Here is a 24,365-nt window from a genome sequence, read left to right as displayed (position 1 = left end):
CCCCTGGAATTACCTGCGGCCCCCGCTGTAAGGTCAATGGCAGCTTGGATGGCAGGGCTGGACTTCATGTTTGCCCACTCCTCTGCTGGGCTCCGTAGAAGGCAACTCTCTGGAGCTTACGATGGATGTCTCATATCCCTGAGAGGAGACAAGAGCTCTCCATCAGTGGGGCCTCCGCAGCTCACCATCTACTGGGACCTCAACTTCTGGGAGCCAGGAGATCGGCTCTACATTTCTCCAAAAAAAGGCAGCCAAAAGTGTCAGTGCAGCTTAGAAATTGGCCTCCCGTTCTCCCCACCCACCACCTCCTCATAAAAAACTCACAAGTCAAAAAATGGAGTATCAATGCTATAGCCACTGGTGGGAGGGGTGGGGGGAGGGGCGTTTCAACGGACCTTTCCGAAAAGCCTACAACTTAATGCCAAATACCACAGACACCCAAGCCACATCAAACTAGTTTTTCAGAGCCCTAAGTGGAGCTATCAGTCCACTAGGCTCAGCTCTAAATTCAGACAGCAGCCTGTGTTGGGTCCCTAAAAGGAAGTCACGAAACGGTAGGTCTGTAAAGGAATGGGTTAGGAGCACCACAGGGTGACACATGCCTGGGTCTGAACGCCTGCTCTGCCACCTGCAGTGTGGCCCCTTGGGCCCCTAAAGCTAGGGGTCCCCACATATAAAAAGTGAGTAATAGAAGTATTATAATACAAAGGCAATCACAAATAGTGACATGGGACAGGTGTTCTTAGAGCTATGAAGCATAGCACCAAACATGATCATCATAGTCCCTTCCAGAGTTTCTCAACCATAAACGTATACACAAATCACCTGGGGACCTCGTGAAACTAGATTCTGATGAGATAGGCCTCACGTGGGACCAGAAACCCTGCCAGTCATGACGAGCTGCGAGATGAGGCTGATAATGACTGAGCCCCCAACCACATTTTGAAAAGTAACACCTGGTCAATTGTGTGCTCAATTTGCTTGATAAGAATCACTGGGGCACTTAATACTCAGTTACCCAGGCCTCTGTGCTAATGATCATGATTCAGCAGGCTTGTGCTAGATCCCAAGAAGTTTGGGAGGACTAGAGTTTACTCCTCTGCCTTTACACAAAAATCACCTATTGCAGAGGGAGGGACTTTATAAATATGGATTAAAAAAAGGAAAGGTGGCTCATTGACAGAATATTAAGATAACCAATTCAGCAACCAATTCTGTGTGGTTTTCAAGCTATGTAAGTGACTTATCTGTGAATAACAAAGAACAATTTTTATTCATCACACTAAAGACCTTTGTGCTCATCAGGCCACCTCTCAGAGGGTGGTGGGCCGGCTGGATCATTAATGAAGGCCAGTGTCAGCCTAAACATCAGCAGAAAAGAATTTTATCCACTCACAAGTTTAGCCACTTGAAGCATGTTGCCAATGACCAGACACTAAGAATCTTTCTTTACCAAAAACTGCAACCACAAAAGCACAGTACTGGACTTGAAAAAGCAACTAAGTTAGACAAGACATGGGTTTTGTGTTGATAGGACTGGAGAGGCAGGATCAATAACTAAAGCTTATGAGGTGGGAGGAGCCTGGCTGGCTCAGTCCGTGGAGCAGGGGACTCTTGATCTCAGGGTCTTGAGTTCAAGCCCCACATTAGGCATAGGGATTAGTTAAGGAAAAAATAAAGCTGATAAGGTGGTGGCCATCCGGCACCTCGAGAAGGATATCAGGGTCCTAATCCAATCTCCCCCTTTTCCAGATGGAAAACTGAGGCCAGTAAGCAAGGGCTTTTCCAAGGTTTTATAAGTAGTCAGTGGACTCAACTCAAGTCTTGCCTTTTGGGTCTGTGCTTACCAACCAGTATTTAATTCCACAGTATTCCAACCTGACCAAAAAGGGAAAAAATAAACACTGAACCTTGCGTTTTAGAGGAAAAATGGAAGCACACAGAAAGAAGAGTCACACAGGGCCCAACCAAATGTGGCTTCTCAGAGTGGTCAATTGTTTGGGTGTGGACATTTCTTAATTCACAAAGAAAGGCAGGCATAGACCGTACTGTGTCGCCAGTGTGAATTCAACCCCTGCAGGTAAGCCAAACTTAAACACATTGAATCCTACAAATAACGACTTCTAGATTAGGACACTAAACAGTGGTGGGAACAGACCAACTCAGAACGCGTGGGCAACGGACTTAAATCATTGTGTAATTTAAGAAGGCTTCAAGAAGTCTTGAAGAGGACATACGGCTCGCCCCGAGGGAGGCAAGACTGGTCAGCAGGAGTTAAAACTCATTCCTGAGCCTGTTGAAAAGCCGAATCCTTTCAGCGTCCCTTTACCCCTCCTGCAAAGGACACGCGAGTCTGACTCCAGGAGAGACAAACAACAGAGCCAAACAGGCCTTCTCTCGTTCCCTGGGGAAATTAATTTCTCGGTCGGGAGAATCCTCTGAGGTCGCGTTCTCCGCCAGGTAACTCCGCGCACTGAGGAAAGACTCCAGCCTCAGGCCAAAGCTGGCGCGGGAGGAGGCCGCCCGCCCGCCAGGTCACTAGAGCCGGGGCACCAGGCGCTGCGATGCCCACCCGTCTGGCCGCTGGGACGCCGGCCAGGCAGGCGCTCCTGCTCCGGGGCTCGGGGTCCTGGAGGGCACAGGGGCAGCTCAGGGAGACCGCTCCCAACTTTCTCTTCCCAGCTTCAGCGTTCGCTGACTCTGCCCCCAACAACCTGCAGGAGTCTCCCATTCATAAGCGCCTCCGTCCCCCACCCCAACCCCCACCCCGGGCTGGAGCACCGGCGGCGCGGCGCCCGGAGGCCTGATGACACTCGGAGGGAGCAAAGAGGGCAACGTTCCCAGCAGGTGAGCACCGCGGGGAGGAGGCCGCGGAGCCCGCGAGTCTCCGGCGAGCCCCGGCCGGCAGCTCCCGCGGGCCCCTGGGCACGTGTGCGGCGCGCCGGGCCGCGGACCCCTGAGCCCTGCCCGGCTGCCGGGGAAGGTCACGCCGCCCGGGCGCGGAGGCCCGCCCGCGTCCCGCTCCCTCCTCCCGCGGGCTCCCTGCAGCCCGGAGCGCCGGCCGGGGCTGCGCTCACCGCCGCGCCGGCTGGCCGCGTTGTGCTCGGGCTCCGCCGCTGGCTCCCGGCTCTGCCTCCGCGGCTCGGGGCGGCCGCTTAACACTCGCGGCGGCCGCAGGCCGGCCCTCCGCCCCGCCCTCCCGCGCGGGAGCACACGGGGCGGCGACCCCGCGGGCCCAGGAGCGCCCCGGCGGCGGCGGCGGCGGCGGCGGCGGCGGCGGGGGGCGGGGGAAGCGGAAGTCCGCGGCGGAGGCGGGCGCGCTCTGGCCGCGCAGCTCGCGGGTCTCCGGCGCCGGGAGCGCGGGAGCGGGCGGGCGGGCAGAGGTCTCGGAGTCCCGGTTGCCTTTCTTCTTCCAGGTTCCCGGGGCCCTCGTGAGAGGCAAGACCCCAGTTAGACCTCGGGGCGGGGGCTGGGGGTGTCAGGAGTTAGGAGGACCCACTGAGTCTTTAGGCTGGGTTACCTTGGTGGGACTCAAGGCCTCAATTTTAAACTATAATTGAAAAATTTAAAAAAAAAAACTATAATTGAGTACAAAAGTACTGGAAACTGTAGTGATAAAAACACATTCGTTTACTGCCATAAACACACACACACACACACACACACACAATTTTTCCCATTCTGCCTGCCGCACGGAATTCCGCTTTCACCAATGACATTGGAGAAAGTACACCCAACCGATGAAAGCTAGCTGTCAGTCGGCCTCTCTGATCTTTCAGTTCTAATGAATTATAGGCTATTTCTATGGCTCTCCGACATTTTATGAAAAAGCACTATTCAAGGAATCTTTTATACTGGGAGTAAAGGCATTTTCTCTAGTGTCCTAAACCAAAGAGCCAACACCTACTCAATTGGAAACAACTTGGTCTAGCGTTGCTTCCAGCTGCTCAGTGTAACTCGGTCATAGCCTTCTGATTCCTTTGGTTCAGTCTTCATGCATTTATTCTCATTTTCTACACTGTTTTCTTCCTTAAACCATGCTATCTTTTTCTTTTACAATCTGTGTTTGCCCTGTTTGGATGCGGCATGTGGCTAATGCCAATGTAAGTTAAAGTGATGGGGGCAGGAGGCAGGGACTCAAATATTCCACGTGACTTGTGTTAGTGCTTAAGGTGAATGCAGGAGGGACTAGACCTTCCTGTGGTAGGCGGTGCCATGAAGGTACCAGACCCCTGATCAATGGGGGCACTCCTCAAAACAGCACAAAACTGACTTTTCACAGAATCAGCACTTTAGAAGTCAAACTTCTGAAACAGAATGCAATTATAGGAACAAGCCAGGGAGTTTGAAATACTTGTCCAAAGTGGCTTGTGTCGTAACTGGTGGGAAGCAGACTAAGGAGAACCTACAGTTAGAACACCCCATAGGACTAAGGGACTTTCAGTATCCCCTGGTCCAGTGGCTTTTGCAAACTAGAATGAGGTCCAAAGGAACCCTAATTAAGGGCAGATCCAGATCCGCAGTTACAGATTGGAAAAAGCACTGAACTTGGAGCCAGCATACTTGGGTAAAAATCTGTATGACTTTTAATGAGCCATTTAACCTTTTCAGACCCCAGCCTTCACGCGACAGCGTCACGGCCTCTGATCTCTGTGATCCTGGAGGAACAGTCCACCACGTGGGCCACTGCTGCTTTGGGAGCCTGCTGGGGCAATCCACCACGAGGGCAGAGGCTTCTCCAGTGCACCGCATGCACCCTTGCTGAGCGCCCAGCCAGTCTCATGCTTTGTCCTGTCTCCCTTGAGCCCCTTCTTCTACTCTCTCAAAGGCTATTCCAGGCTCTCCTCACTCCTGCTACATTTCTTCTCTCCCTCACCTCTCCTCAACAACCTTAGCTTCCATTTATTCCCATGAACTTAAGAGAAACAACTAGGAAACATTTGTGCAACATTTTAACCCCTAACTTACGAAGTTACCTTTTTTGCACAAACTCTCATCCCATAGCCTCTGCCCTGTTGTCTTCCTTACTGTATCCTGGTGCCTTACCCCGTGGCTGGCACCAATGATGCTCGTGAAGGAAACTGAGGCTCAACACTTGCCCAAATTTATATAGGTACTAATGAAAGCGCTGGGACTCCACAAAGTTCTGTCCAATGTGAAGTTGATGTTCGTAACGGTGACCCTCCACAGTAATATCTCCCAGAAGGCTTCCTCTTAAAAGCCAGAGGGTTTCAGGAACCAGTTGTTTCTCCCGAAATAAGTCTCCCTGCATGATATTGTATAAAATCACCTCCGCAGCTGAAAATCCCTCACAGGAGTGGCTCCTTCTGTTATCTTTGCTTTAGCAATAGAGGCACAGTTACAAGGTGTTGAAGAGCTTAACAGCTCACAGAAGCTGAGAGAGAACTGATTGGAAAAAAATCACCTGCTTGGCATTAAATCATGAAAGTGACCGCGTGAACTTTGTTCTGAGGGTAACTCCCCAGGAATCCGATGGCCTCTTGAGAACAAGGACTTTAGATTCTTGTATCCCTGCTGTCAATACAGGTAGGTTCACCCAGTGGCATCTCAGATCTGGGTTCCAAACAACAAGCAAGTCGGTGCACTGACCCCTTTGCTCCGGTGGTTGTTTGCTGCACTTGGGATTGTGTAATCCAGGGGCATTAGTGCAGCTGACAGTGTGCTGAGGGGGCAGGTGTAACACAGGTCAGAGGTGAGGGGACAGAGTGGCTAACGTGGAGAAGGGAGACTTTGCTATTTCAACAGTATTTCACAATGCACTAGTTAATGATACCAAAAGGAGAAATAATTTCATTATTTAAAGCGTTTTGGCCCTAATACCATGTGGATGTGTTTGAGCAAAGTGTTAATTGCAGTTGCAAATAATTCAAAAATGTAAATCATCTCTGATTCAAGGGTACTTTTAATTAATGAGAATGAAGAAAAAATGCTTTGATTACACAACTCCCATTACACAAATCCTATTGAATATTGTTGGCTGCTGATGTAACATTTACTGAAGACTCTCTCAAATCTTTTTTGGAATCAAGTAGAGTTTGTATTTGCAAAAAACATGGATTTGGATTTTTTCATCTATGTGGAATAAGACGGTATTTTGTATCCCATGAAAGATTTTGTTAAGACAATATTTTAAGGGTGGGGGAATTTCTTTTGTCTTTTCCTTGACAGCTTTTAAGGGTATAAGCAAGCAAAAAAGAAAGAAAGAAAGAAAGAAAGAAAGAAAGAAAGAAAGAAAGAAAGAAAGAAAAGGAAAGAAAGAAAGAAAATCACCTGAGATGTATATTTCACGAGTCTTAGATTTGGATTTGTCACATAAATATTTTTAAAAACATAATTTATAATAGCAAAAACTTAGGATAAATGCCCATAAATGGATACAATTCAATGGATCATCAATAAGAGGAAATACTATGACATAATTTTAAAAAATAATTTTCTTAAATCGTATGTTTTAGGGTATATTTGGCCACAAGTAAAAGAACGCCCAACTACTATTAATATATTTATTTTGCATATAAAAAGAAGTCTAGAAATAGGAAGTTCCAGAGTTGGTTAATTTAATACCTCAAAAGTATCTCGGTCAGCTTCTCTGTGATTCTCTTGACTTTTCCCTCATGATCACAAAGTGGCTGCCATAGCTCTATTACACCTTCACATGCAACACACAAGGGCAGGAAGGAAGCCTTCTCCATATCCTTTTTATCACACAAAAAATCCTTCCCGGAGTTCCCCTGTTAAGCTTCCCCTTGTATTAGCCCAGAACTGAGTCTCATGCTTGCCCAAACATAAACACTGGGAAGAGAATGGAGTTACCATATTTGGTTTAGAACAGGGGTCAGCAAGCAAACTTCTGAAAAGGCCCAACCAGCTGGTAGATATTTCAGTAAGTATTTTGCAGGGCATGCAATCCCTGTCACATCTATTCAACTCTGCTGTTGTAAACAAAAGCAGCCATAGACATGGTAAAGAGGTAAGTAGGTTGTGTTCCAATAAACTTTTTTAAAGTTTTTATTTTTCTTTTCCAATCTTTATTTAAATTCTAGTTAACATACAGTGCAATATTGGCTTCAGGAGCAGAATTTAGTGGTTCATCACTTACGTACAACATCCAGTGCTCATCACAACAAGTGACCTCCTAATACTCAGCAATTGCACCACTCGTTATTTACCCGAAGGATACAAAAAGAGAGATTCGAGGGCTACAGGCACCTTGGTGTTTGTAGCGGCGCTATCAATAGGCAAACTATGGAAAGAGCCTAAATGTCCATCGACTGATGAATGGATAAAGAAGTGGTATATCTATACAATGGAATATTACTCAGCCATCGAAAAGAATGAGATCTTGCCATTTGCGATGATGTGGATACAGCTAGAGTGTACCATGCTAAGCCAAATAAGTCAGAGAAGAACTTTATGAGCATTGAAATTTGAATTTCATGTAATTTTACCTGTCACAAAATATTATTTTATTTCAATTTTTTTCAACTTTAAAACTTTAAAAAACATTTTTAAAGAGCACACCGTATGTCCCCATGGGCTGCAATTGGACAGTCCCAACAATTTCTACCTGTTGAAACCCCCCTGCTATTTACCAAGACCTGTACTAGACACAGGCACCTCAAAAGCCTTTTCATGATCCCTAGTTCTCCCAAACAAATCCGTTCACTGCTTCCTATCAGTAACAAATGTTCATTTAGCACTGATTGGCTCTGTGTCAACCCACACTAAGTGCTGGAAATACAGAAATTAAAGAGACAATTGCTAGCCTCAGAGAAACCTCCATCCAAGGAGAGGAGGAAGGAACAAATAATTAGAATTTGGGGAGGATATGCAGCGAGAGGGGTGTGGGTAGGACGGCATCCCAGAGAAGGGAATAAATGATGGAAAAGAGGGTTTCCGGGGAGACCCCCAGGGGCCCCCCATGTCAGGGTGGGTTTTGAAAGACAAATGGCCCCTTAGGAGGAAAGCCTGTTGATATGTCACTCAGAACTCTTAGTTGCCATCAACAGAAGCCAGCTCTGGAGCACAGGAACAATTTATAAAAAGGATACTGGGTGGGGGCGCCTGGGTGAGCGTGGGACTTTGGCTCAGGTCATGATCTCACAGTTGGGTGAGTTTGAGCCCCACATTGGGCTCTCTGCTGTCAGCGTACTTCGGATCCTGTCTCCCTCTCTCTCTGCCCTTCCCCCACTTGCACACGTATGCACATGTACTCTCAAAAAAAAAAAAAGACAAAAACGAAAAAAAAGGATGCTGGGTGACTTTCACCATCGCTGGAGAGAAGATGGAGTACCCTGAAGAACTTCTTGAAACAAATCCCAGAACACACTGCAGAAGTGTTCCGCCGTGGAAACCACGGTGCACCTCCTTCAGAGCTTCTAGATGTTGTAGCCTGTACCACTGTCCCTTTTGTGCCAGGGCCTCTGCGTGGGAACTATTGCTGGGCACCTTTGCCGCCAGCTTTGCCTGACAGGTCACTGCCACACCATGTCCATCGCCTTCACTAGCTCATTTCCAAATTGATAAACCACGTAGATGCAGCTGATGGATGGAACCTGAGTCACGTGCCTGTACCCGGATCTGCAAAGGGGGCCGGGAACGCGAGACTTCTGGCTTGTCTTGAAGAGGAAGGAGTCACTTGGTAGGAAACTCCCTGAATGTAGGCAGGGCTTTAGAGCAATGCCAAGCAAATGAGAAAGAATGAAATCCTGCCATTTGCAGCAACGTGGATGGAACTGGAGGGTATTATGCTGAGTGAAATGAGTCAGAGAAGGGCAGATATCATATGTTTTCACTCATGTGGATCTTGAGAAACTTAACAGAAGACCATGGGGGGAAGGGAAGGGGGAAAAAATGGTTGCAAACAAGAGAGGAAGAGAGGCAAACCATAAGAGACTCTTAAATACAGAGAACCAACTGAGGGTGGATGGGGGCGGTGGGGCACAGGGGAAAATGGGTAATGGGCATTGAGGAGGACACTTGTTGGGATGAGCGCTGGGTGTTGTCTGTAAGCAATGAATCATGGGAATCTACTCCCAAAGCCAAGAGCACACTGTACACACTGCATGTTAGCCAATTTGACAATAAATTATATTAAAAAATAAAAATAAATAAAACAATGCCAAGCAGCCAGAGAACATGACACATGTCCACTTCAGACAGGCTGAGCATTCCCATCAGAGGTGTTACAAAACGAAATTCAACCAAGTGAATCTGAAGATCTAATTGGCTTTAAGTAATTCACGAATCAGGCAGCATTCCATCTGGCAAGCAGAGGAGAGTTCCGAGGAATTGTGCAAAATGGAAGGTTTCTATAGGAAGAAAGGTGTCGCAAGAAGTTACTTGCAAAAGAAAAGAAAGGATTGTTTCAGCCCAGGTAATCTTCTTCTATGGGGAAATGGAACAGTAGGGTTTAACATGGAGACATCACCTTGCTAGTGCTGATTAGGAAATTTCATATTGACTGTTGAAAGGTCACATTCCTGGGATAAGCTGAGACTGTGATTAAGTCTGAGTTTGCTGTCCTGGGGGGCAAATGATTCCAGTTGGGGCTTGTTGGATGTGTGGTGTGTGTGTGTGTGTGTGTGTGTGTGTGTGTGTGTGTGTGTTTAACAGAGGAGACTGCGTGTGCAAAGGCAGCAAAGCAGGAAGCAACACAACTCATTTGGAGAATTGCAGCAGTCTGGCTCTGAGAGGTGCTGGAAGATTCAGCTGGATGGGTGGGAGGAGCCACCTGCTGAGCCCTGAAGCCCCCTGTAGTGGAATCTACTTAGTGTTCCCTGCTAAGGCACAAGAACTGACTTATTCCTCACTTGGCCTGGGCTTTGCCCATGGTGGGTTTTAAGGCACTCTCGTCAAAATGAATCGTTGCAATAAATTTGTTGGATTGCATCACTGTCATACACTTGACCACCATGAACATTGTAAGTGTCTGTGATCTTCTTTCCCCACAAATGGGCCTATCTGCAATGGATACTTTTCTATAGGCTAATTTGTTTTAGACATGGGAAGTATGTAGTTACTAACTCTTAGAGGCACATACACATTCTTCACTGATACTTTCATTTAGATGTCAGATCATAACCATTTTTGAAAATAGTGATAATAAAATATGGCTTGAGAGCCAGAATGAACAATAATCTTTTTTTAATGTTTACTTATTTACTTTTGAGAAAAAGAGAGAGAGTGAGTGGGAGAGAGAGGGAGAGAGAGAATGCCAAGCAGGTTCTGTGCTGTCAGCAAAGAGCCCAACGTGGGGCTCGATCTCCCAGTTAGATCATGACCTGAGCCGAAATCAGGAGTCGGATGCTTAACCGACTGAACCACCCAGGTGCCCCTTAAAAAAGGAAATCTTTAGGAGCACCTGGGTGGTTTAGTGCGGAGCCAGCTTGGGATTCTCTCTGTCTTTCTCTCTCTCTGTCTCAAAAACAAGTAAATAAACTTTTTTTTTAAAAAGAAGTCTTTATATTATAGTGCCAGGGATGTTGTATCAACTGATCACTTAATATATTGTTACAAATTACACTTGTGATTTAACATCAGGAAGGCTGATTCCTCTTGTCCTAAACTGCTGTTAAGACTCTAAGAAGAGGTGCTAAACCTCATGCCTTCTAGACAGAGCCATGATGAGTGAATAGCACCACTCCTTGTAGAGTTGACCGAGAGGTGGCACGACCACTGCCTTCTCACACATCAGCCCAGCTGTCCTTGTCCAGGCTCCACTGTCACAGTCTGAACCAGGGGAGAAATGGATTGGGTGGCAGGGACATGTTTGTCATTAGTCCTAGACAAACTGAGAGGTGCAGGGAGAGTGCAGGGTGCTTGTCGAGATGCCTGTCCTTCCCCTCACAAAATCATGTGGGTCGCCAAAAGATTGCAGGGAGGGGTGGGAGGAATAGATTGAGAAGTGCAAACTTCCAGTTATCAGGTAGATAAGCCACAGAGATGAAAAGTACAGCATAGGGAATAGAGTCAATAATGTTGTAATAACGTTGTATGGTGACAGATGGTGACAACACTTGAGTGTTGTGTGAGGCATAGCATTGTCAAATCACTATGCTGTACCTCTGAAACTAGCATAACACCGTATGTCAACTACACTTCAATAGTAATTTTTTAAAGTTGTTTTAAGTTTATTTATTTATTTTGAGAGATGGAGTGCACAAGCAGGGGAGGAAGGGGAGAGAGAGAATCCCGAGCAGGTTCTGCACTGTCAACGCAGAGCCCGATGCAGGGCTCAAACTCATGAACGATGAGATCATGACCTGAGCCTAAATCAAGAGTCAGACGCTTAAACAACTGAGCCAGCCAGTTAGTTTGAAGGGAATCGGGGCACCTGGGTGGCTCAGCTGGTTAAGCATCCAACGCTTGCTTTCTGCTCAGGTCTTGATCTCATGGTTTGTGAGGTCAAGCCCTGGGTCAGGCACTATGCTGATAGTGCAGAGCCTGCTTGGGATTCCCTGTCTCCCTCTTTCTCCGTGCCCCTCTCCTATGCTCTCTCACTCTCTCTCTCTCTCTAGATAGATAGATAGATAGATTTAAAAAACAGTAAATAACATTTTAAAAAACGGAAGGGAATACATTTAGTTCTCTCCCCAGCTGGTGGCTTGTGAGCTGTCAAGTCTGTACCCTCCATGGTGCAGTTACTGTCCAAGCAGAGGTGAGCATGATGAGGGAGTCTCCGAAGGGCTTGCTGTGTGTCCTGGGGCAGCAGGAGTGTACAAGTCTCACAGACATAAGGACTGATGCCTATTTCTCATAGAGAGATTTCTGAAGGTAGGGAGGCTTGGCCAGCTGGTTTGTAGGGATAGTGGCCTGGTGAAGGACATCGGGGTTCTCAGCCATCCCCCTGGCCGCATATGAAGGAGAATATGGTTACAGAAAGGCTGCCCAGGGAGCCAAAGGAGGTAATACATCACCTGAAGGAGGCGTTGGGGGTAGGCTAACGGCAGCAGAAGGGAAGTATGGCCGCCCTTGTCTGAGGGGGTGCTCCACCATGGAGGGGGCCAGACGAAACCTGCACACTATCCCCTAGAGAGCCCCACCCCACTTTCCCTGAAGGGCCCTCACCCGGGCAGAGATCAGCAGCACCAGCTGGACCCAGAGCAAGGCCAGTTCAAAAGACAAGCCTGCCTTTTCTGTCGCCTTCCTGCCTCATCTTTGGGGAGCTGAACTCTGAAGAGGAAGGGGAGGAGAGAAGGAGAGAGATTGGAGCTGAAATTGGATCAGACCTAATTATCCTAACCAAAGGATCAGAAAGTTCTAAGACTGATGTGACCACTCTGCTTTAAAATGCAAGCCAGCTCCTCTATACTGCACTGTATATGCTATACCATATACTTATTTATTATGTCTCTTGTTCACTTTCTCTTTCCCTCTCACCTCTACCTTCACCCCAAAATGTAAACTCGGCAAGATCAAGGATCTTTGCTTTTAACTGATTTCTCTAGCATCTAGAATGATACTGTCCCTTTCGGCACCCTGTCGCTACATGTGGCTACTTAACTTGAACTCACAATGAAATAAAGTAAATTCGTGGCCTCAGTCGCACCCGCCACATTGAAGTACTTAATACCCACATGTGCCTAGTGGCCTCTATATTGGGCAAGATAGATAAGGAACATTTCAATATCACTGACAGTTTTCTTGAACATTGCTGGTCTAGAACAATAGCCGGCATGCTGTGGCACTCGATAAATATTTGTAGAACGAGTAATTGAATGAATGGCTGAGTTGTTTTTAAGATAGTCTAAGAGTCTAGAGGCAAATTGCTCTATTATCAGTAGTGTATACACTCGGGTACATCATTTCATCTTTCTGTGCACCCATCACTAGACACTTAGTCATTTGTAAACATTTAAAAAGTGCTTTTAGGGGCGCCTGGATGGTGCAGTTGGTTAAGCGTCCGACTTCAGCCAGGTCACGATCTTGCGGTCCGTGAGTTCGAGCCCCGCGTCAGGCTCTGGGCTGATGGCTCAGAGCCTGGAGCCTGTTTCCGATTCTGTGTCTCCCTCTCTCTCTGCCCCTCCCCCGTTCATGCTCTGTCTCTCTCTGTCCCAAAAATAAATAAACGTTGAAAAAAAAAAATTTAAAAGTGCTTTTAGGGGCACCTGGGTGGCTCAGCTGGTGAAGCATCTGACTTCGGCTCAGGTCATGACCTCAGAGATTGTGGGTTCCAGGCCCACCCCAGCTCCGTGCTGGTGGTGTGGAGCCTGCTTGGGATTCGCTCTCTCTTCCCCTCCCCCACTCATATGTGCGTGGGCTCTCTTTCTCGCTCAAAATAAATAAATAAACTTTAAAGAAGAAGAAGGAGAGGGAGAGGGAGAGGGAGGAGGAGGAGGGCGAGGAGGAGGAGAAAAAGATGCCTGGGTTCGATTTTTTTGAAACTTAATTTAAAAAGCGAAAATAAAAAGTGCTTCTAGAAAATTGTTCTGGAAAAACAGATACAACCACTGAAAGGATAAGTCAAGGGGTGCACCCATTCTTTGGAAGGCCCAGTATATTTGAGGCAACATAGCCTAGAGATTATTGGAGGCTCTGGAGTCAGATGGCCTGAGGGGAAAATCCCAGCATCTATTTTTCCAGCTGGATGATTAGAATAAATCTTCTGGGGTGAGAATGAGGGAGAGATATGGTTCTACCACTGATGCTCTGTGTACTACCCCATCCCCACTATCCCCAATGCCCATGTGATCTCACCAATGAAGACTTCCACATGTCACGTTCTAACCCTCTCTTTAAAAAAAATTTTTTTTAACATTTATTTATTTTTGAGAGACAAAGAGAGACAGAATGTGAGGGGGGGGGGGCAGAGAGAGAGACGGAGACACAGAATCCGAAGCAGGCTCCAGGCCCTGAGCTGTCAGCGCAGAGCCCTGTGTGGGGCTCGAACTCATGAATCATGAGATCGTGACCTAAGCTGAAGTCGGACGCTCAACCAACTGAGCCACCCAGGCGCCCCAACCCTCTCTTTATAATAGGATTCTTTCCCTGCCATGTGTAAAATACTAAAACATGGCATTCAGCCAATCCCCAAATGAATAACCATCATTCAAAGCATTTAGCCAACATCTCTGTTCCAAGCTTTGTGCTAAGCACTGAAAATTTAGAGGCGAAGAGGGAAGCTTCATCTCCCAAACAGCTGGGACTGCAGCGAGGGAAGGCTGAGTGTTGTAGAGGCATGTTCAGAATGCCAGGGAGCAACAGGGAAAGGGCACATAACCAAGCCCAGGGAACCAGGAAGGCCATATTTGGAGGAGGTAATGGCTGAGTCTTAAAGTATGAGAAGGAGTTATGAGTAGGAGTTTCAAAGGAGGGAACAAGCCATACAATTATAAGAAAAGAAAGGAGAAAGAGCATGGCAGTCTAGGAGCCCCGATGGTTCAGTGCAGGATAGGAGGTGAGGGTAACAGAAGAGGCTAGCAAGGAGCAGGGCTGATCTCCGGGGGTCCCACACGCCCTGCTAAGCGTGTTGAGTTTATTCAGAGGGTGGTAGGGGGAGCCAGTGAATAGACATTCTTTGTGATGCAAATGTGGACGGTGTAGAGCACAGAGGAGGTTGAAGGCATGGACTATGGAGCCAGACTGTTCTGTCCTTGAAGACTGGCTCTCATTCGATGGCTTTGTGATGGTGGACTGCTTCTTTAAGCCTCAAATTCCTCATCTTACAAAAGGGGAGAACAATCCTAACTGTGTCGTGGAATTTTGTGAGGGTAAGATGAGGCAAAAAATATAAAGCACTTGCTACAGTGCCCGACACATAGTAAGTGGTCAGTAAGTGCTAACAATTATTATAGGTCGTTGGTTTCTTAGGTTTCTTGTTTGCCTTATTTTTTTTAATGTTTATTTATTTAGAGAGAGTGCAAGTTAGGGCACGCACAAGCAAGGGGAGAGGCAGAGGGAGACGGAGAGAATCCCAGACTCTGTGCTGTCAGCACAGAATCCGGTGTGGGGCTCAAACTCATGAACTGTGAGATCATGACCTGAGCCAAAATCAACAGACATTTAACCGAGGTGTCCCTATTTTTATAGTTAAATACTAATTGAATGAATTAAATTTGCCACAATGATAGGAATTTAAAATGTTGTCCGTGTACCCTAATAAAAATCTAAACATTTTATTCATTCAACCAATATTGATTGACCACGATTGATGTGCTAGGCAGTTTTAGACTCTAAGAATAAATCGCTGAACAAGGCGGCCCAGGGTCTCTGCTCCCAGCTTATATTCTAGTGGGGGAGGCTGACAATAAATAAGTAAACAAAAGGGTTACAAGATGTGTATACTCCACGAGGCAGGGCTTCTCTGTTTGGCCCTGATGTAGCCCCACCGCATGAGGCAGAGCCTACTGTAGGCACTCAGTGAATGGGTCGAGTGGATGAAAGGAGATGGTTTCAGAAGGTGATGAGCACTAGGAAGGCAGTGAAACCGGGCAACACGATGGAGTGGGAACATGCTGGAGTGGGAAGACTGGCTTCAGTCGATGCGGCGCTACTGACAAGGTGGCTGTGGAGTGAAGTTGGAAAGAGGTGAAGGAGGCAATCATGGGACAACCTTCGAGAAGAATGTTCCGGGTAAAAGGATATTCCGTGCCAAAGCTAAACATCCTAGAGCAAAGCTGTGTTGTGCCTGTGAAGAACAGGCCCAAGTTGCTGGCATGCAGTGAGTGAGGGGAGGAGAGAGTTGGGGCAGGAGGTGGGAGCCATAGGCAAGAGCTGGGCATTCAGGGCACTTAGACCCATTTCCTTGCCCTGCACAGAATCCGCCTGGGAAGCTTTTCTATTCCTCCGCTCGAAATGTCTACAGAGCGCATTACTGTGTTTGTCAGCTGCCCTCGCTCTTGTCCAATAGAATTATCTTTCCAGGCTGGGGACGTGGAGACAGACTGGATTACTCTCTCCTGCTGTTGGCAGGCCTCTGTGTTGGCACTTGACCTGCTCAGTGTTCCGGGCTGTGTTAGGCTTATTTGTCAGACTGATGTGACAATGAAGGGAAATCTTACCCTCTGGGGGAAAAATAGTCAAAGTGCAATGGGAAGCCAGTTCAGGATTTGAAACAGGTGAAAAAGATGGTCTGAATTAAGTTATTAATGATCGCTTTGGTGGCTGGGTAGGGAAGAAATTGCGGGAGAGTGAGAGTGACAGGAAGGGGGCCCGTTAGGTGACTTAAAATGGTCAAAGCCCAGGACGATGGTGGCTTGGACTGGGGGCCTAGAACGGGAGGTGGAGGTAGGAGGGAACCCCCAGATCAGATGCCAATCAGTTGTAGTCTTGGGTGGGGATGTAAATTCACACACCACACACCATACCACACATACACCACATACCAAATACAGATGCACACCAACGCACACAGACCACACACTCACATACACCCCCCCACACACAATACCACACACCACACAAATACACCTCCACACACACAGCACCACATACACACCCACACCAGGGCATAAATGTTTTATGTAGCATGAGATTATTTCTGCCTCCAGAGGGCACTTGAGCCTTACAAATACATCCCAAGGGCAGAGAGGCCCTTTCCCTAGGACATAATTTGAGAGAGCCAGGAAAGCAAAAACAAAGGCCATCTCATCTGGAGCTACAGTCTTTGTTTATTGGGATGTAAAAGCTCTTCTTTTAAAAATTAAATTTCTTTGCAATGGCTTTATAATAAACCGCAATTTGGGCTTTCATCCGTTAGGGTAAGTTAGTCGAATTATATAGCTGTCATTCTGGGGCATAAATGAGAGAGAGGCAGTTTGACAGGTAGGTGAGGAGAGAAGAAGCCTAATTTTGAGAGGCTTAGCCAGAGTGCCAGGCCTGGGTGAAGCCCAGAGCAGGGAGGCTCTGAGGAGCGGAAGGCAGCATAGACACAGCCCCAGGGACAGAATGAAAAGGCAAGGGGTGGGGGGGGCACCTGGGTGGCTCAGTCGGTTAAGCATCCAACTCCGGCTCAGGTCATGATCTCAGGGTTTGTGAGTTCGAGCCCCAGGTCGGGCTCTGAGCTGACAGCTCGCAGCCTGGAGCCTGCTTCGGATTCTGGGTCTCCTTCTCTCTCTGCCCCTCCCCCACTTGTGTCTCTCTGTCTATCAAAAATAAATACATGTATATATATATATATATATATATATATATATATATAAAAGAAAAGGCAAGGGGTGGGAGTGGGGCAACCAAGGAATTTTCAGAGGCTTCAGAATTTGGGCTGAGGACAGTTCTGCCTGGAAACATTTCTGTCGTCTCCAGAAATTATTTGCTAAGCACCGTTTCATCCTGGTTCTATGTCTTACGCCGCACAATCCATGTTAGAATGACATGATCCTGCTCTTTCATAAACTTGAGATCCAAAGCAATTTTACACATAAATCTGCTGAGAATGAATCACTTTACAGAGAGAGGGAAAAGCAAAGCATCTAGACAGTCTGAGCCGAAGGGCACAAAACCACTTCCTCTTCTGTCCCGTTTCCCATACGTGTCCTGCTGCAGGTGCCTCCCTGCCCCTCCCACCTTACACTGTCCTTCAGCTTTGGGCACTAAAGACCTAGTGAAGAGGCGACCGTGACCCAGGAGCTCCTCCACCTGGGCCCTCACAGCACCCCCCCCGCACCCCCCCCCCCCGTAACTGCGCAGCTTTGAACATAATGCCTTGTAAATACTGTTGCACTATCTGTTAACCTATCTGTCAGTCTGACCAGGTCACCAGCCCCTGGACGCATGGATGAAGTCTTACTCATCTTTGTATTCTAAGACCACAACTTGATTTTCACATAGTTAAGTATTACATATTTATACTAATACATCTACATTTATTTTATATAAACACATACATTCATCTATTTTAGGCTGTGTTTGATACTGTTATTTGACTAGGTTTATAGCCTAGATTAGCTGGAAATACACTTATATAGTAGGGAAAGATAAAAATTTCCTATGGAGGAAGGTGTGGTAACAAAAGAGCTCTTCCCTCAACTATGAAAAAAGAAGGGAAATATTACATCTGACATTCTGCCATACACACCCACCCATCCTGCACCCAAATCGGGAAACGTCGTGACAAGCTACGCCCCAAATGAGCTAGGCTCATTTCTCCTCTGAACTTTCAGCCAGTACATCGTCTTGGCAAAGGTGTTCATAATAATTTGCTACTTTTGCTGGTGGGATCACAAGTAAGTTGAAATGACTAGCTAAAAGTGCTGGATAAGTGGATTTATTCTGCAGGCGTATTTCACAAGGAACAATCCTAATGTACCAACCAATACCACTGCCAGCCTGGCTGGTTGGAGTTCCAAATATTGATAGACTCTTCCTGGACTCCTTCTTACATGGTGCCATCCCTCTGCTGTGGCACATAATTACCTTGCATTGGATAATCCTGATGTCACTCAGAAAATTAAATGAGACCTATAGATTGTTTGGTGCTCAGTGATGGCAGTTAGTGTTGTTATTATCACCAGTTACCATATTGCAGATATATATGGTACCTCCTAGTTTTGTTGGAAAAAGGCTTATGCACTCTTTTACACTGAAGCATTGCACGTAAAATAACCCTCTTTTATTGATAGATGGAGTCATAAATTCTGGATATTTAGTAACATCTACCAACGCTGAAGATAAAATATAAAATCTATCGCTAAAAAATAAATACATTGGTATCAGCAAATACTGGTATAAAATGGACAACAAACCAACATATTTATTGGAAAACGAATCACATATACAGGTAATGCTAGTGACTGAAAAGTAATTCACAATATAAATGAAACGTGAGGGGCACCTCGGTGGCTCAGTCGGTTGAGCATCCGACTTCGGCTCAGGTCATGATCTCATGTTTCGTGAGTTCAAGGCCCACGTCTGGCTCTGTACTGACAGCTCAGAGCCTGGACCCTGCTTTAGGTTCTGTGTCTTCCTCTCTGTCCGCCCCTCCCCTCCTCGCACTCTGTCTCTCTCTCAAAAATGAATAAACATTAACACATTTTTTAAATAAATAAATGAAACTTGATTGCATATGAAGTGTATACAGACAGAGCAAGTGTGATGGAGAATGGAATAAAACTAGCAGCAAACACTTTGATGAAGGCACAGGCAAGCAGCCACAGAAGCTGTGCCCTGACCTTTGTGTTTCCCTGTCCCGCCGGAGACAAGTGGCTTCTCTATTTGCCCTGTTGTGGTCCACCAGCATGAACAGATCCGTAGCAAACAGCAGACTGGCAGAGTATTTCTAAGTTTTTCAACGATGTATTATTTACCTAGATCTAAGGCGTTCCTTAGAATTAGCACAGTAGTTAAATAATGTATGAAATGAATCTGGGGTACATCCGATAGCATGGGAAGTAAGTGCATTACGATGGGGTGAAATCGCCTTTACCATGAAGCTGACCTGCTATTTAAATATCTTTGCTGCTATTTTGTAACTTTGGGTAATTCCACCTGTTTTTAATATCTCAGTATAACTAATATTATGTCCAAAATTGTTTTTCAGCTTAGTGAACCACTAGTCATTGAATTCCACTTCCAACTCATTAGCTAAAAAACTTCAATGATCATTTATTCAGAGTGCTTTGGAATCAGAGCACTTTAGATATATAAAATTTGGGAGGAGTGTGTGTATGTGTGTGTGTTATTACAATAAATATAATTACCATTCTGTACTCTAGTTAGCTGTAAGCATAGGCCTCAAATACTGCATTTGGTAGCTGGGCCAATCCTTTCCCTTCTGTACCTTCTGTAGAGCCTGCAACTCTTGATCTTGGGCTGGTGAGTTTGAGGCCCACATTGGGCATAAATTACTTTAAAAAAACAAAACAAACACAAAACAAAACACCTTCAAGACTTGTCTTCTGCACAGCTTCTTTGCTTTTTAAATTTTCAAAGCATATTACTTTTCAAATTTTACTGTGAGAGTAGCAAATACTTCTGTAGTGCTTACTGTGTGCTAGGCACTGTTATAAGCACTTATACACATTTTAACCCACTTGATCCTCACAGCCACCTTGAAGGTAGATGCTATTATTATTCCCTTTCCACAGATAAGGCACCTGAGGCCCAAAGAGGGTAAGAAAACTTGCCCAAGGTCCCAAAGAAAGGGGCAGAGCCTAATCCCTCACTCTGCCCATCCCAGAACCGTTATATTCCGCTGCATCTATTATACCTGAGCTATAGAGTTGTTGCTTTTTTAAGATTTTATTTTTAACTAATCTCTACATTCAACATGGGGCTTGAATTTACACCCCAAGATCAAGAGTCGTATGCTCTACGACTAAGCCAGCCAGGCATACCCTGAGCTATAGAGTTTTAAGTGTGACTGCTTTATTCTCCATTTCTATACTTTCAATTTCTTGGGAAAATTATGAAGAGTATAAATATGTGTATTAGAGTTTATTTTTCTCTAATTATGAGAATTTTGTGGGTGGTCTATGTCTCATGGCACATTTCAAATAGTTTTATCTGCTTATAGTACTGGGCCCTGTCTCAGCATGTCTCCAGGTATTAAGGAGGTAAGGAGACCTATGAAGTTAACTCTGTAACATGTAACAGGATATCCTTTTGTTGTTGACTTTGACATTTGCTTGGCCTTGTCAACCACCAACACTAAACAATATCACCAATACAAATATTTGAAACCTCAAAAGGCAGAATATTTTCTTTACTACCCTTTGAGCACTCATGACTTGTCTATGTATTATTTTAGGTTACTTTGGCATCAGCTCTAACATTAGTGCATAATGGCAAACTTACTGCTACTTTTTTCAAAAGGGTTATCTCATATTTTACAAAATCAAAATCAAGAAGCCTTTTCTTTTAAATAGCACAATCAACACCTACAATCTTCATCTGAAGTACATTTTCATTAAAATGGATAGTCTCCAGTGGATAGGTCCGTAAAATTTCCTTTGCTTTTTTAAAATTTGTCTTACCACACAGGGGCACGTGGGTGGCCCAGTTGGTTGAGCGACTTCGGCTCAGGTCATGATCTCATGATTCGTGGGTTCAAGTCCCGCATCAGGCTCTGGGCTGACAGCTCAGAGCCTGGAGCCTGCTTCCGATTCTGTGTCTCCCTCTCTCTCTCTGCCCCTCCCCCGCTCTTGCTCTGTGTCTCTCTCTCAAAAATAAATAAACATTAAAAATTTTTTAACAATTAAAAAAAAATAAAATTTGCCTTACCACACTAATCTCAGAAGCATGGCTTTGCTGACACCAGCACCTGGATGTTGTCAAGTGGACTTTGACATTCAGGCTGGAAAGATGCTAAAGGAACACAAACATGCCATTAAGCAGGCATGAGAGCCAGCCAAGAGCCCTGGTTAGTCAGCAGGCTCTGGGCTGGCAGTTACTAGTCATGTGACTTCGGGTGAGTCCCCTAACTTCTCTGAGGCTCATTTTTCCCATTAGAACACTGGGCATAAAACCCTTGCCCTGTCTGCCTCAATTATTACCACAGTAATCAAATTAAATAATGTATGTGATCGTTCATTGTAAAATTTTATATAAACTGAAATATGAAGTTCTTAGAAGACCATCAGGGGGCACCTGGGTGGCTCAGTCGGTTGAGCCTCTGCCTGTTGACTTTGGCTCAGGTCGTGATCTCATGGTTTGTGGGTTCAAGCCCCACATCGGGCTCTGCACTGACAGCATAGAGCATGCTTGATTCTCTCTCTCTTCCTCTCTCTGCTCCTCCCCTGCTCGCACTGTCTGTCCCTCTCTCTCTCAAAATAAATAAATAAACTTAAAAAAAATCAAGATGGTTGGAAATTAAAAAAAAAAAAAGACTAAACAGGACAGCAGAATAGGCTGATAAAATGAATGGACTTAATTAAAAGTTTGTCAGGAGGTGGAAGCAAGTCCCCAAAGGTGATCCCAATGAGCCACTCCTGGTATTCAAAGGGAAGTATAGTTTCCTTCCTTAGAATCAGGTGGCCCTGCAACTCTTTTCTTACCAACAGAATGTCACAGAAGTGATACTATGTAATTTCCAATGCTAGGTACTAAAAAGTTGTGCAGAGTTAGCCTGGGTCTCTTGGAACACACACTGTAAGGCAAGCATGTTTCTCTGTGAAAAACTCAAATACTCTAAGATGCCATGCTGTAAGGAAGCCCAAGCTAGCCAAGTAGAGAGGGGTAGGGGAGGAAAAAGATCACTTCTCCCTCTACTCATCTTAGGTTCAATGGCTGGGACCCTGTAAATTAGAGTGACAACAGGTTAAGAAGACAAAAACAAATAGAAGTTTATTAATGTGTATACTACACATACACATGGGAGCCCTCAGAGATGAGTAACTCAAAGGTGTGGTTAGAATTTGGGCTTAGGTAGCATGTTAACAAAACAGCAGTACGCTTTCAGAGAAGTGACAACACCAAGGCAAAGGACTAGGCCTTTCTAGGCCAGCAAATCATAAAAAGGCAATACATGAGGGAGCTAATGTAAGATTAGGGCTAGTGAGTACAGTCAGTTATGTGGATTTCTTCAGCGTCATCTCCGGGCTGACCAGGGTCTAGGGTGGGTTGTATTCAGTGATTAACTTTTGTCCTTCCCGGGAGAGAAGGAAGGGGGAACACCTTCACAAATTTATGCCCTGTTTTTAGGCAAATAGGGGGAAGGTAGAGAGCTCCACTTGGATTTGCTTCTTAAGTGTCCACAGCTCAAGATGATCTTTATACCGAAGTGGCATATTTTAGGGTAGCATATTCTGCTACACTTCAGAGGCCATGTGGAGAGAGAGCAAGCGAGAGAGAGACAGAGAGAATATTACTCAGCCAGGCCCCGTTTCTTCCAGCCATCCCAGCTGCACCATCAGCTATGTGAATAAAAAAAAAAACCATCTGGGGCAAGGATGCCTGGGTGGCTCAGTCAGTTAAGCATCCGACTTCAACTCAGGTCATAATCTCATGATTTGTGAGCTCAAGCCCTGCATTGGCTCTGTGCTGACAGCTCAGAGCCTGTGTCTCCCTCTCTCTCTGCCCCTCCCCCCTTGCTCTGTCTCTCTCTCTCTCTCTCTCTCTCTCTCAAAACAAACAAACAAACAAACATTTAAATTAAAACAACAACAACAACAACATCTGGGACATCCAATCCAAACTAGCTGCTCTCTGACTGCAACCACATGACAGACCCCAAGGAGAAACCACCAGCTGAGCCCAGTGAGCCACAGAACTGTGAGAGAGAATAAACTGTTGTTTTAAGCCACTTTTTTGGGGTGATCTGTTATGCAGCAATTGATAATTGAAATATTGAATAATTTTGTTTTTTCTTTTCATGGAAGGCTTATTGAGTTAATTAGTGTGGAATTTCATGAGGCATTTAGGAAGAAGTCACTGGTGTATATCAGGACCTATTTCAGTTGATTTGCTCTCTCTTGTCAAAGGTACAGTGTTCTAGAAAGTGCATTTCAAGGAGGCACTGAGAAGAAAATGACTAGTGAGTCAATGCCAGAATAGAAGAAGGAGGGAAAACATCCTCTACTTTCAGGCTACATTTCTGTTGCTCTCATAAATGACTGCTCTGGACAATTGCACAAGTTATGTTTCTTCAAAGGATAGGTTTATTTTTCTTTTTCTTAGGATGTACTCAAATTCTCCTGTGGCTTAATTTGTGGCCAATTAGAACTGCTTTAATTACCTTTTTTGTTAAAGTCAGGTTTGTTGAGGTATCATTTATATACAGCAAAATTCACACATTTTAGGTGTACAAGTTTTTAAGTTTTGGTAACTGTGAAAAGCTACAACCTCCACCAGAGTCAAGATATATAATATTTCAATAAGTTCAAAAGGTTCCGTCATATTCTGTCATACTCAGTCATCTCCTTCCAGCTCCACCTCGAGGTAATGGGTTTTTTTTTTTGTTTTTTTTTTTACCATTGTTACTTTATTTTTTTCTTTGTGATTTAAATTTTAGTTGACATACAGTGCAATATTGGTTTCAGGAGTAGAATTCAGTGATTCACCACCTACATACAACACTCAGTGCTCATCACAAGTGTCTTCCTTAGTACCCATCACCCATCTAGCCCATCCCCCAACCACCTCTCTCCATCAACCCTTAATTTGTTCTCTATTGTCAAGAGTCTCTTGTGGTGTGTTTCTCTCTCTTCTCTTCCCCACCCCCCCACCCGTGCGTTCATCTGTTCTATTTCTTAAATTCCACATAGGAGTGAAATCACACCGCATTTGTCTTTCTCTGATTGACTTATTTCGCTTAGCATAATACATTCTAGCTCCATCCACATCGTTGCAAATGACACAATTTCATTCTTTTCGATAGCTGAGTAATATATCATTGTACACACTGCATCTTCTTTATCTATTCATCAGTCGATGGATATTTGGGCTCTCTACATAGATGGGCTACTGCT

At 45.5% G+C, this 24,365-nt stretch overlaps 1 protein-coding gene across 2 annotated transcripts in view; it reads right to left on the bottom strand.

Annotated features, from left to right (window-relative positions):
- SLC25A15 (solute carrier family 25 member 15) overlaps nucleotides 1–24,365 on the bottom strand; it is a 59,432-nt gene that overhangs the window by 33,453 nt on the left and 1,614 nt on the right. The window contains exons 2-3 of one of the 2 annotated variants that reach the window (XM_043577911.1): nucleotides 21,181–21,253; nucleotides 14–138 (exon numbers count right to left, since the gene is read on the bottom strand). In XM_043577911.1, coding sequence (XP_043433846.1) covers nucleotides 14–68 — 55 coding nt within the window. In that variant the 5' untranslated portion in view covers nucleotides 69–138; nucleotides 21,181–21,253. Of the gene's footprint in view, nucleotides 1–13; nucleotides 139–3,077; nucleotides 3,256–21,180; nucleotides 21,254–24,365 lie in introns of those variants that run through there. The other variant, XM_043577902.1, reaches the window with a different exon arrangement.

Source organism: Prionailurus bengalensis, chromosome A1 (assembly GCF_016509475.1).
Source record: "Prionailurus bengalensis isolate Pbe53 chromosome A1, Fcat_Pben_1.1_paternal_pri, whole genome shotgun sequence".
Lineage (NCBI taxonomy): Eukaryota > Metazoa > Chordata > Mammalia > Carnivora > Felidae > Prionailurus > Prionailurus bengalensis.
The sequence above is the reverse complement of the archived record's forward strand: the minus strand, read 5'-3'. Positions and strand labels throughout refer to the sequence as shown.